This window comes from Leptosomus discolor, chromosome 8 (assembly GCF_034619465.1).
Source record: "Leptosomus discolor isolate bLepDis1 chromosome 8, bLepDis1.hap2, whole genome shotgun sequence".
Lineage (NCBI taxonomy): Eukaryota > Metazoa > Chordata > Aves > Leptosomiformes > Leptosomidae > Leptosomus > Leptosomus discolor.
In genome coordinates this window covers 48,333,251-48,347,300 of record NC_141398.1, presented here as the reverse complement: position 1 = coordinate 48,347,300, position 14,050 = coordinate 48,333,251, and the positions used below count along the sequence as shown (strand labels likewise).

General features: G+C 37.7%; 1 protein-coding gene across 1 annotated transcript in view; it reads right to left on the bottom strand.

Moving 5' to 3' along the window:
* URI1 (URI1 prefoldin like chaperone) overlaps positions 1–14,050 on the bottom strand; it is a 43,061-nt gene that overhangs the window by 14,229 nt on the left and 14,782 nt on the right. The window contains exons 3-4 of the mRNA XM_086469194.1: positions 11,220–11,298; positions 8,758–8,893 (exon numbers count right to left, since the gene is read on the bottom strand). Of these exons, the coding sequence (XP_086325320.1) occupies positions 8,758–8,893; positions 11,220–11,298 (215 nt within the window). The remainder of the gene's footprint in view (positions 1–8,757; positions 8,894–11,219; positions 11,299–14,050) is intronic.

Genomic DNA, 14,050 nt, shown 5'->3' with positions numbered 1-14,050 from the left:
ATGCATTTAAGTAGACAAAATGAGTTTGTGGTTATACTTACAAAATAAAATCTACTTAGTGACTCAGACTTCTACAAGCACCTTCAGATCCCTTCTCCTCCCTCTGCACACGCAGAAGAGGGAATTATGCATTAAACAGTCAAGGCAAGACACAACTACTGCCAAGCATGTGAGATTACTCTCATCCTAATTTTAACAGATTCAGTATTATATGATTTTTTCCCTGTTGATATTTCACAGTGTATCAAATATAATTCCTTAAAAATACAGTACTTGAAGTAAATAGTTTAGAAAGACAATTAGGCATTTTGGAAAAGGCTACTCAAGCAAATGCCCGTCCTTTCCAACAAGAAGCCCAAAGACACAGCTCAGATTTTTGGGGTAGAATTTCAGAAGTGTTATACCAGACAACCACCTATATGTCAAATGTGCGGTCATCTCCACTAGTTACGCTGTTTTTAAGAACCAGCTAAAGATTCTCCCCGTGAAAAATGTTCTGCGTTTGCATTTCCTACTGGATGAAATACTATTTCCAAAAAGTGTTTGACACCTTGAGCAGTGCCAACACACCCTTCAGAGGACACAGCTCCTTCCATGCACAACCAGGGTCCCGCTCCCCTTACACACCACCTTCAAGAGCTGCCTTGTCCTCTATCGGACACAGAAGCGATCACCTCTCGTACACAGCTTTTAGTCTTCAGTTAATTCCGATCAACATCATCCACAGCTTTTTTCTGTGTACAATGCACCCTCGAAAGTCCAAATCAAAGAGAGGTGACAATAGTTTTTGTACAAAATGCTCCCATCTGTGCTTCCAGCTCTTGAAGGTAGTCTCAATACACGTAAATGTCTAGCTTGAGACCAATTTTCCTCAGGCTTTTATTTTACATTTATAGTAAACATGATGCTCAGCCGCTTATTAAACATGACGAGTGTCTCAGTCGTTGCCTGTATATCTAAATATTGTTCAAGAGCCATCTAGGTTACACTGCTTCTGGAGCACTAGCTTGTGATGCTGCTTTCCGGACGGGAGCACGTTGGTTTGCTCTGTCAGGTAAGGACACTGAGCAGTCACACACCGCCTTTTATTTTAAAATGCTGTACAAGCATTAACTAATCTGCCCAGCACCCTGCCAGGGAGGTAAGTATTATTCTCTCCTATTTTACAGATGAAGAAACAGACAGTTTAAGTGATTTGCCCCAGGCCACACAGCATGTCAGCGGACAGCTGGGATTACTATGACGCTCTGTCCCTGCGTCCCCATTCAGCCCACTGGGTCGCCCGCGCCTGCCCCGCCAGCAGAAAGCTGGGGCTCCCGGTCAGCCAAAGGGAAGACCTTCCCATGGCCAGGCCTCCCCCAGCAAAGGAAGGGTCTCCTGGAAAAGGGCTCATGCACCTAACTGCAGGGGAAGCTCAGGGTTTCGCGTTTTAAACTTGCCACTGTGCATCCTAAAAGCCTCCAACATCATTCACTGCATTTTAAAATGTACTGTATCTAGCGAGGAACAATTCACTTTACAAACTACAGGGGGTTTTTTATTCATTGAGACCCCCAGAAAAATACCAGTAGACTAAGAGAGGCTCCATAGTCTCCTCCTCTTACTACCCTGTGGTTTAAGCTTCTTAGAGCCTTTTAAGACGGATTGAACCAGAGGCTGTTGTCCAACTTTGTCACATCCAATAACCAGAGAAAAGTCTGACATGGCTTTCAGGTGAACCCGAGCAGTTCCTATTTACATGTCTCAGCTAAACCACTTGGAAAGATAGCTCAGCGCCACAGACAAGCCAGAGTCTCTAGGACTGTTTTCCAGGACCACCAAGGAGAAAAGGTATTTGACTCAGAAAACAGGATATGTAGGTTTCCTCTGCACAGCAGCCTTTGAATATTTACAGGCAGCAAGATTTCTTTACATTTAGATCATTTTTTCCCAGTTTCCTTATTAGTCTGAAAGGACTTGACTGGATTTCCTTACACCATGATTAGCCATTTTTAAGCAGCAGCCCTCTGCTTGCTACATGTACACTGGTAGAGGAAAAAAATAATTGGGGAACACATTTCATATTGTTGAAATGAAGTCCACCGAAGCCAGATTTTACAAGACATGACAACGTACTAATGCCAAACTGACAAAAATTCTCATCTATGCATTTTGGCTTTAATGGGTTAATTAGCTTGGCTGGATACAAATTTTAATTATCTGAGTTTGACATTAATGTCCTTGGAGTGTTGTCTACAAGGATTTGGGGAATCATAGACATTATTTTAGTTACTTCTGGAAACTGTGTGTTACACTGGGATTTAAATAGTAAGAACAGACAAGAATAGTGAGAACAGGTTGATCTATTTTGAAAAGTCAGACTTTGTGAAACAGGACAAACTGAGATGAAGCTGAAGCCTGGTCTACCTTGCCTGGTTCAGTTAGTCTTTGGGGGAGTCTCACAGAAGGAAAAGACTGGAAAGTTAGGAAATAAGCTCCTTTCAGGATGGGTGACTGGACAGAAATTTTAAATTACGTATAACAAAGAATTCTGTATGCAATTGAGATTTCTAGTTACAATCTTTTCATTGTCTAACGCAGTTTCTCAAGCTGAAGGTAACCAGCCTTAAAATGGTTATATATACACGGAGTATCTATAAAAGCCAGGGAAGAAACACCTACCTCAATTACTGACAGCAGCTCCGTTCCTCGAGAGTGAGAACCAAGTACGTGCACCTGAAGGCAGCACACCTGAGTGGTTCTCACTCTCCACCATGGAAATGCTGGGCTACCACCATCCCATTTCAGTTGCAGAAGGGAAGTTACATGGGGGAACCACAAAATAGCATTTTGCATGCAAAATCTCTGATGAGCAATTCCTAGCACATCACGACTGACCACTGAACAAAACAAGAATACCTATCATGCAGCCTGTTAATGGAGCATGTTAATACTACTGACGCTGGAGTAAAGTATCATGCAATCTAATGCACATGCACTTCTGAATTCTTTGGAGATGGAAGGTATTTCCTTGCAAAAGCACAGCGCTACAGGACAATTACAAGTACTATTAATGGGTTGTGTTACAGCATGCTATTTTAAATGCGTTACTTATTTTCTTGCTTTTAAGGGCCTGCATAAGTAGATCAATCATCTGAGGATTTTTTACTGTATTTCAATAAATATGTATTTAATCGGCAACAAAATATTTTTTTAGCCAGTAATTTTCCAACAACTATCACAGGTTACTTGAAACAAGTAAGATCTGCAGTTCTGCAGAAAGTAGTACCTAAGAGCTTTTCAAAACACCCTTCTGTTTTTCTATTCTTTTCTGTTCATTTTTCTAGAGATGCATTTGTTTTAAGATTCAAAAGAGAATCCTGATTGCTTTTTGTGTATATGGATTTAAGCTCTCCTTGTGCTTGCAACAACATAAATTCATTCTTTATAAAAGCAACCGCACTAGTTCTTTAAAATGCAATGCAACCCTTTGTGTAGTTGCTTTGCGCCTTTTTAAAGACACCCTTCATTCTGTTTTCCGTGTTCCCTCGGTATCAAAATCAAAGTCATTTGGATTTTCTTCTGTAAAAATTTGAATAGATAATTTGGCTTTAGGAACACTAAGTAAATGCAACACATTTCTCTTTTAGGTTCACATACCTATGTAATTGCTAGAATTGTATCAATGCATTTAAATTCCTCCTAAGTGAAGGAGGGTGGCATTCAGACAACTCCTCTGTTGCCCAGTAAGAATTATAAAAAGGTAGGGGCTTCTTTGAATCACAATATGTAACTTACAGAAAGGAGTCTATTCTTCTCACTGTGTTCTGGTTAAAATACCTGGACTGTGGTCCTGTGAGAAACCAAACACCTCCCGGGAACTGCAGAGCAAATTTAGAGCACTTAGCACTCCTCCAAATCAGCTCCTAACTTAACAAGGGTAAGGAAGGAACTGATGGAGGTTATCAAACTAAAAAGTGAGAATCGCAAAAAATGGTAAAAAAAAAAACGTTCAAAAGCACAGTGAAAGAAAATTCTCCAGCATGTAGAAAAACAGAAGATTTTATTTTTTTTTTACAGAAGAAAAGCAACAGCTAGATTCCTCTGTAACATTGCCTGCATTTTTTGTTCTTTCCCCCCAAAAAAGTGGGTAGGCAAGTTTGTGTTACATTCTTTAGAATATAAAGGAAGTTATTTTCACCCTTGGATGAAACATTAAAACCTCTAAAAGCCTCACTCATTCACAGATGGGAAATGGAAAGCCTTCCTATCATGTATTTTGGAGACAATATCCTTTTTTCTGGAAATGCTGATAAGGAACAAATTCAAACTGGTCCTCATCCGCCTGGATCATCTTATTTATTAAAAACAATGGTATCTTTTAAACCTTGTATACTAAGCTATCGGTCAATTTTGATTGACACAAATATTTGTATTAAAGGTTACACACTGCAATTTACAATTGGGTACTATCACAATACTGTATGTTAATGTAATCAGTATTTTCATTTCATGAATTCATTTGCAGCGTGACACTGCAAGGGTATTCTTACATATACTGAAGACACAACTGCTAAGTAGTTCAACAATTCTTTAAGTGGGACTTTTTTATCTGATAAATTTTTAGCACAATAAAACCACTCCTAGTGCTGTACGCATGTTTTAATTTACCACCTTCTGAAGTGTGTAGACACTTGGAATACCTAGCATACTGAATTAATCCACAAATATTTACAAGAAAAATCTATTTATTTCTTTCTATAGTAACTACCACAGGGACTATTGTAATGAAAAATTTCCCATCTTAAAGAATTAATGCGATTACTGATATAGAGAAAAAATGTAATTTATATCATCACAAACACGTAAAAGATATAATCCCATATTCACAAAAAGAATCTTTATTCCCTCTTTGAATTCTGAGACAATACAGTCTTGCCTTGAGGAGAACAGAAATATTATGAAGTACCTTAAGCAAGATAATTGTAAGAGAAAAAACCACAATTGCATTATTGTTGTGCTAAACTGTGACATACTTAAAAAGCTAATTTCTTCTATTATAATGGAATTTGGTGTGTATATCCTTTAATCTACTTCACTATTTCTTCACATTTTTACACACAAACATATGTGTAAAGTGTTTCCCATTATCTGTACTACCTGGTTTAACAAACTGCTACAAATTTAAAACAATTAAAAATATACTTGGCAATTCCATAAACTCCACTACATTATTTTTTTTAACAGTTTTGGAACTAACTGAACATCTAGGATGTCACAAGAATGCACAGCAAATTAAAGACCTACTGCAACTCAAATATTATTCGAGAAGACATGTTCAATATTTTATGAAAAACTAACATTTGACATGAGTGACTGTCCCAAATTTTACCAAATACATTTCAACCAATCACAATGCTGAACAGTCTGCATCTAAATCAAAAGCTAAGCAAACAAAAATGTATCCCCAAAATAGGGCTTTCTACAGCTATGTCGGTTAAAGTGCATTTACTTTTAAAATTCAGTACAATCACCCTTCAAAATTCCTTTCAATTAAACACATTTTAACCAATAAATTAATCCACCATGGCTGGGCATTTCTCTGTTCCACAGAAGCAAACATTTTTTCACTCATTCTCCTTTAAAAAGCAAATTTAATAAAACTACTAAGACAAAAAGTATGACCTAATTAGTACTAAGTAGTATTTAAAGCTTTTATATATACACACTTATTGCTACCCCTAACTTTCAAGGCTTTATACTCACTGATACTGTTTGATTTATCTGGCACTATTACTGCTTAAGCATGCAAATTCATATTGTCCATTCTTGTATGCTTCCAACACACACAGAAGGAATCAAACTGTAAAGAAAATCTGCTGTGAACCTTGATTAAATTAACTGTTAGGTCAGTAATGTCCTCAAAGGCAAACATGGTCACCCTTGGTGACCAGAGGTCTTCAGTGGGCAGACCCATGCAAAACTAGTCTAAGGCAATAAAGAAAACTCCCCAGAACCAGCAAGAAACAACACTCAGAAGTGAGAGAGTTACAGGAATCTCTCACCCTGTTCTACCTAAAAGCCTATCCCACTAGAAAACTTAAACCCTGAACAGATGCTCTCCCACTCCTCACCACTCAGGAGAGTGGGACACAAGATATGGTAAGCAATGAAAACGTGTGTCTTGCATTTATTTCCTTGTAACAATTTCTGTTAAAGGACTGAATTATTAGTGCTATACTAATTAAGTTCATTTCAGTTAGCTGAACAGATTTGATCAGCTAGTTAAGAAAAAATACCCATCTGTAAATGAAATAGAGTAATATTGGATGAAAAAACGGAGGTCACTGAAGAAACAAACCATCCACAAATACTGCCAGCTTTCTGTTTGGGAAGCAATTTCAGCACAAGCCTTTCTTTGCTCTGTTCAGACCCCAATTCCTATGTACCAAAGTCTTTAAGCACACACTGGCCTTAAGCATATGCTTAAAAAAGCCGTGTTATGTGAGGACCTTCCGACTGGCACACAGGACATTCAGGACTGCTTGCAATGTAATCCCCTGCAGTAAGCATGCCCTCTTTTCCAGCGTGTGTGACCTACTCACGAAATTTATGTCCAAACCAAAAAGATTATGTACTAAAAATCAAATTAAATTGTGTCAGTGTAATGGTGATGCCCAAATACATCACTCTGTAAACTATGAAGCCCCTATGCTCACAAAATGCCAGTGAAATCAGAAGTCATATCTATGAAAATAACTACAGTGCAATACACAAAAGAGACTTTAATACAAGTGAAACATCAGTCTTTCACATTTCTGCCACAAGTAGCCAATTCACATTATATAGCAATGGCCTACATGTCTTTCACGTAAACAACTTTTTTTCCAATTAGAATAAACTAATAAAATCTCCAATACTCTCCTGTAAGTTGCCCTCATTTAGTGTGAAAATGGTCGAATGAGTTTAAGTCAGTTGTATCATTTAAAAGAGAAAAGTGCATGTATGAAAGATTTTTTTTTCAGAATCATATGGACTAATATGTTTTTTATCATCCAAAACTGAAAATAGTCCTTTAAATAAAAAGTTTTTAGTTAATATCAGTGTTTTGGAGCCTCCCACTGGCAGCCATCACACAGCTGAAGTGAACTATCAGCTGAATGCAGGGTTTATATCCAGCATCAATGACTATTTTGCTTTAAAAGAAATTAGTATTTCTGAGTTTGTATTTTAAAAGACCATAAAGGAAAGAACCCAGCATTTATTGCGTGTCTCCCAACAGACTACTTAATGTTCAAACATCTACTATGCAAAGGTCAAATGATTTCACTGAACGTAATTGTGACAAAAATATTCTGCAGCACTGTAAAAAGTATCAGATGATCAAGGAAAAACATATGGACCTGAGATCTCGCAAGAGTCACAATAACTAATGTAGATTCAGTTCAGTAAGAAAGAAAATTGCAAAGTTGTGTCAGGAGAACCAGATTAAGAAAGATAATTGGTAAAATACAAATTACATACTTTTGGCAATGTTCTTCATAAAGGTGTATTTTAAAGCAATACAGCAAATGAATTTTTATAAAAAACCAACTTTTTGTCCACAAATATTGCCTGTACAAAACTGAAAAAAGACGTATTCAGATGAGGAACCTCTGAGGTATTCTGCTGCAGGCAGCAACATAGATAGCTGAACTCCAACAAAAATCCAGTGTAAATAGTTGTGGTAGCTGTAACATACACAGGATAAAGCTGCAGTGAGCACTCATTCAGGAATGAGACAGATTACAGGTAAAACCAATATGAAAAAAATTTACTCTAACACTTATCTGAAGCAAACAGCAAAGGCTGATAGGTACCAAATTATTTTCTGTTTTATTGTGCTTTTCCTTCCTTGACATTTACATCAAGTATTTTAGGCTCTCGTTCTTTCTAACATAAAGAGGTTCCAAAGTGCACCATGCACACCACTTCCTGGTGGTCCAGGCTCTTCAAAGCCAAGATCTCACCATCAACTAAAAAAAGCTGGAAACAAAACCAGGAATTGCCTGTCTGCCTCTGTGATGTGCTGCTGTGTAAGATGAATTTGGTGGTTATCAACAGCGCTTGATTTGGGAAGATCCAGTGGATCTCTCCACACCAATGGATAGGAACATCAAGTGCAGGAGGCAGAAATTAAGCTGAACAGCAAGTAAGAAAAAAAAAAACAAACAACCAGGAGTAAAGCATGTGTAGAAGGAGAAGAAAGATGGAAAATTCTACGGACAAAGGAAAAAAAAACAAACAACAAAACAGAGGACAAGGTAGCAAGGGAGTAAGAGATGAGACATGGGAACAGATCATAGGGAATAAGGTAACTAAGAGCAAAAATACAGTATAATGTTCACTTTCTGGAAGGGAATATAGCATTTCTGACATTAAAGAAAAGTGAAAGGGGGTTTTTAGTTTGGTTTAGTTTTTGATTTTTTACTTTTGTGTATAATAGAGTAAATCTTGACTGATCTTGTATTCTAACACCAAAACCCAAATTTTGGTAACTTAAGCAGATGTATCATTAAAAAAGAAAAAGCTCTGGCTAGTAGTTAAAAAAAATAAAGACATATCCAATACAATACCAAGTAAAGATGGAAAATAAGGTGCTAAATTGATATTACATCTGAACAAGACTTCTGTTAGCAAGCTCGAGGGAAAAAAAAAAGTGTAGATGCTACTAGTTTTATGTATTAATACAAAGATATATGATTCTGACTATTAAATTATCTTCAGAAACATACATACGTTTTTTCCTGTGCTCAACCAGTGCAACAGCCTGCTTTGCTGAGCATTTTGAAAACCAGTTGTCTCCAAGCAGAACAGTAACCTCATTGGTGTGGACAAGTTTTCCTGGCATGAAGGCAAGAGGACCAAAAGGTACCTGTCAAAGGCACAGAAGAAGCTACTGAAAATGAAAATAAAACCTAGAAAGTCATTCATGTCTTAGTCTTTTTTTTAGAAGTAAAATACAGAGTTAAATAGGTAGGAATTCTACAGCAGTTATTTAATGACTAACCCTTCATAAATACTCAAATGACCAGATCTGTTTGAAATTAGTATTCTACTTACAAAATCAGAAAAGTGGTATTTAACTAGACAAGTTGTTTTGTGATATAAAACTATAGCATAGCTGAATGCTCACATGGAAAACAAATCCTCTTAAACCTAACATGTAAACCTTAACAAAAATATTATCATTCAGGTCAGTTACATATTTGTTATACACACGCTACATTCATTTCCTAGTTAAAGCAAGTTTAGCTTTGCTACCTTTTTTTAAATAGTTAAACAGGTATGGTCAACTCAAAGATGAGTTGCTTTTCTCAGTATCTGTCCTGCTAATAGTAAGCACCTAGAAACCTCAGTGGAAATTTGTGGGGATACCAGCAGGACCACAGACCGCGCTTAATCTCACTCTGTTTTATCATTCACCACTTGGAGCGATGATCCACCAAGCAATGCCCATCCTGTAATGACTCTCCAGGCACGGAACAACACATAAAACCAAAATACTTCGGACAGGAGCACACTGGTGACGCACACATTTTACAACTTTTAAAGCTGCTTCCTAAAACATGTAATCCCCGTTTTAACATGTTACAATGTATAGGACATTGTTTTTATGAAGATGCCTTCCACGGCTCACACTGTACCGAAGGTGCTCAGGCAGGTCCTGTCGCTGAGGAGCAGCCCTGGTCTCCCTCACTCCTGTCTCCTGCACCAGCCCCTGCATTCTCACCCTTAGACCTGCTGCCACCTGCCTGGCTGCCTTTGGGCTTCAATTGCAAAGCAATCAGGAGACCAAAATCAAATTAAAGTTAAAATGAAGGTGGCAAAAAGCTAAGAACCACATCCATGTCAAGTTTTCTCTTTCTTAGGGTAAAGAGAGATCTGTCTCAGCCACCTTCTATCAGCTCCTTCTACTTTATTCCTCTGCCGCCACCTTCACTTCCCCAGGACAGCCACTTGCTTTCTCATTGCATTTGTGCTGAAGCAGACCACTTGGCTAGTGGATCTGTTTCCTAGGAAAGCGATCTTTCCCTGCTTCAGTATCCAGGAGAGCACCAATGCTTGAAACAGTTCTCCAGCAGACAGGATCCTGATGTTAAGGCTACGCAGCACGTGATTCTCCTACAACTGTACCCTTCCTGACTCGGTTTTCAAATAGCAGACTGCGACATTTGCCTGTTCACTCTTCTCCCAAAATGATGAAAGCAAAATTGAAAACATACGAAAATATTTGGCTAACAGGATGGGAACTATTTATATAGATTTAAAATAACAGATGCGAGTTGACATTGCTGCTTTAACTAAGAATAACCCTATCTAGCTTGTTTTAAAGTAGGGTTTTTTCCTATACTTCAAAACAACACAATCTTTTTGCTTTACATCCTGTGGCCACACACATACAGATGGTAAATTGACTACACATATAAAATCCAGAGCTGAGTCATTAGCACAGGCAAGGGAAACACTCTCTCTTCCCACATGGTAAGTGTACTCCAATGTTGTCCTGCTAACAACTCAACTCTACACGCTGAGACAGGCTGTCAAGGAAGAAAGTGGTCAGGCACTTTGTGCTGAAAGCAATCATTCACTTATTTACAGTACAACTTCCCTCCCTTCAGAAATATATCTTGAATTGGACCTGAGAAGGCAGGAGGAAAAAAAGAGAGAAAAGTCAATTTGGTCAAAATTCTGGTGAGCACGAGCCAACAGGCTAGAGTTTAGACAGGCAGCTGTGCAGTTGTTAGGGAAGATACAAAGCACCAGGAAAGATCACTATGTCAATGGGAAGATCAGTGAAACAAAAATTAGCAGCACCTTTTTATGTAGAAATCAATGTTCTAGGGTTTATTTCCATGAATCAGGAAATACTACGGCCACTTTCTTCTCAGGAAATGACTAAGTACCGTAATTCAGTCATAATTATAGTTTTCTATACAATATATTTACATATCAAACATGTCAGGTTTTGTGTTAGCATTTATGTCATCAGCTCTCAGTTGTCAGTACCAGTGTAATTTATAATGGAATTAAAACAAAAGAGAAAAAAAACAAAAGCTAAGATTTAAGTATTATCATAATAAATGTAACATTACAAAGTACTAAGCGGCAACCTGACTAACACCTCACCGCCCGTGCAGATACTCAAGTTACTAAAAATTTTAGCCCATTTTGTTGTGTGAACTCTACGGAGTACATACCATGATATCATAGGACAGTTTATCGGGCAACGTACGGAGTCGTTCCTGAAGAGCCTCATAATCGCTCTCCACCTTCTTCCTGTTGACAAATTCAAGTTTATTCAATTACATATCTAAAGTAAAGAGTTAAAGTTTTTCTGCTAGTAATTCAACAACACACAAAAAATACAGAAAAATAAACTATTTTACTCTTAAATACATACAGTTGATAGATGAATAACTTACTTATAAAAGACTTGGAATGACAAACATAATAGCTAGATTGTTTTAGAATAAAGTGCATTAAAACAGGGACACAATTATTTTAGATTGTACATGTCTCCTTCTGAATTTGAATTTTTTATGGTGCAAAGATTCAGTTATTTCACTAGGATTTGGCATATCTCACTCCATGTTCAAGTTCAACAGTTATACCACCATCAATATTTAGAAAAATAACTGAAAATCCAGTTTATACTTTATAAGAGGCAAATTCTTCAAAGTATCACTTGTAATAAAGAATTCATGACCCTAGTTTCAGCGGACATAAATGGGCAAAATTTTAATTCATTTTGATTTTCACATGAACTTTGTGTTCCTAACAAGAGTCAACAACCCTGAAAGATGGCTTGACCACCAGGATTCTGTCGCATCTCCCAAACCATTCCATGATGCTGATCTTCAAGCCCTGACAAGCAACAATACAGGTGCAGAACATCCTTTTTGCTGCTTCTCTATCCAAAATGTAAATAAAGCTCATGCTGTATGTTGCTACCCAAGACAGAAACAGCTTGGTGAACTTAGAGAAATTAATTCCCATTGTAGACACCTGGCCCTTCAGAGGACTTTGCAAGATACAGCATTTCAATTGCTGCAAGGATTTTCCTTTGTGTGCAAAACAAGTAACTACACTCCCTCTAAAAGAGCCTTCTTTTGTGAAGACATTCTCAAATTTGGCTGGAAAAAGTCTTTTAATGGACCACTGCCATTCTGAAGCTGGTGAGAAATCAGCTCTTGCATGAAGTAGCTGGCATATAAATGTCAGGTTTGATGATATTGTTTACTTGTACTTCAAACTAGTAAACATATATATGGTAGTAAATTCTGCAATAAAAGGCAAGTGAAAACACGGAGCAGCACATTTAACAACGCTGACCCAAGATGCAAATTACAGGTTTTCTGAGGATGATTCAGGAAAGCAATCTATAAATGTGCTGAAAAATGAATGTCATAGTTGATAACCTGACTCTCAAAATATTATCATTGATTTTCTTAGATTCATAAGCAGAGTGAAATCTTCTTCAGCATTCGTTATGAAAAATTATCTGATACTCCTATGTTTTGACTCATTTGCTTCCATAGTTGAACTTTGTGATGGTCCTACTTTATACCTGGAGTACTTCACATTTTAAGTTGCTGAACTGGTCCTGAAAAAATGAATTTAGGTTTTTATGCCACTTAGACATTAAAAACGTATTCCATATAACCGATTTACAAAAGGTGCCTGCTGCTGCTTTGGTCTGACAGCAGATTTCTCCAAGACATTTTAGGCAAGTTTCTCTGTCCATTGCCCACATCAAAGTGAAAATATAATTCACTTCCTTCAAAGAGGACAGACAAACTCATGAATCTTAACAAAATTCAGAGATGTTTTGGGGGGAAGCAATATAATGACAACTTGGTGTCAACAATAACAATCAATTACTTAATGATACTTACAGAATCCAGTCTTTGCCTCACAGAGACCTGTACTTGAGAAACTGACACTGATTCACTCCAACCACTCGCTGAAAAACAAACACGATTCCCAAGCCAAAGGCCTTGCCCCCATCTCAAATGTGAAGACTCCATGGGAAGAGCACGGTATGAAAATGCCCCTGCTCGCAGCAGGATTAAATGTTCCCATCGTTTCACGGCTGAAAGTCACTCAACATTTCTTCATTAATCAGAAAAGAAGATACTGCCTTTAAGGTCTGACTGCTGCCTGTTACTGAATAATCTCACTAGGGCACAGGAGAAATCACTTGCTACAAAAGCTATTTTGCTTTACAGAGCAAAGTATGTTTCTTTTTTCAGTTGGACTATTGCCCTTTGCTGATCAAACCTCCACCACGGGAATCTCTAAAAGTTCAGCCACGTCCTGAACTGGACTATCAAGACAAAGAAAATTAAAATCAATCCTTTTAATTAATTGGCCTGAAACAGCATAACTTAAGGAAGGAAGCTGACCTCCCTCTTCATCTATAGCTGATGGTCGTACGAGCTCTGGGGTTCGCCAGAGCTATGGCTCAGTCCCGATATGCAACGAAAAACTGAACAGGGAGGATGAATACTGGAACTCCAGCTATGAACATGTCCCTAGAAGGTGAAACACATGCCTAGATGTTTAAACCCATACCAGACCCACTACTGGATTCATGGCTCTAGAAATATTGTTCAAGTGTACTAAAAAATGAAAAAGAAAATAATTTAATGGAAATACATTGAAGTTGAGCATTTTAAAACCCTCCCTATTGTTATTCACCCAATTCTATTTAACAGTCTTCTGTGTCACCGACTACTTAAAAGGTCTTATATGAACAAATTGCTCAGTTGAAATGAGAGCACTCAGCTCTTGCACAATCAAGATCTAAATAAGGGTACTAAATTTTAAGTAATTTTTTATAACGTAAAGATTGTAGGATGCTTTTCTACATAAAAGATACCAGTAAGTTAGGTTTTCCTTTTGACATTCTGTGCCCAAAAACCCCAAGTCCATGGAGCCATGGACAGTTTGCATAAAAGCAAACACATGAGCAACTCCTTCTTCCACAGCCAACCCTCCCACCCCACTCCACAAACCTCAGCCATTT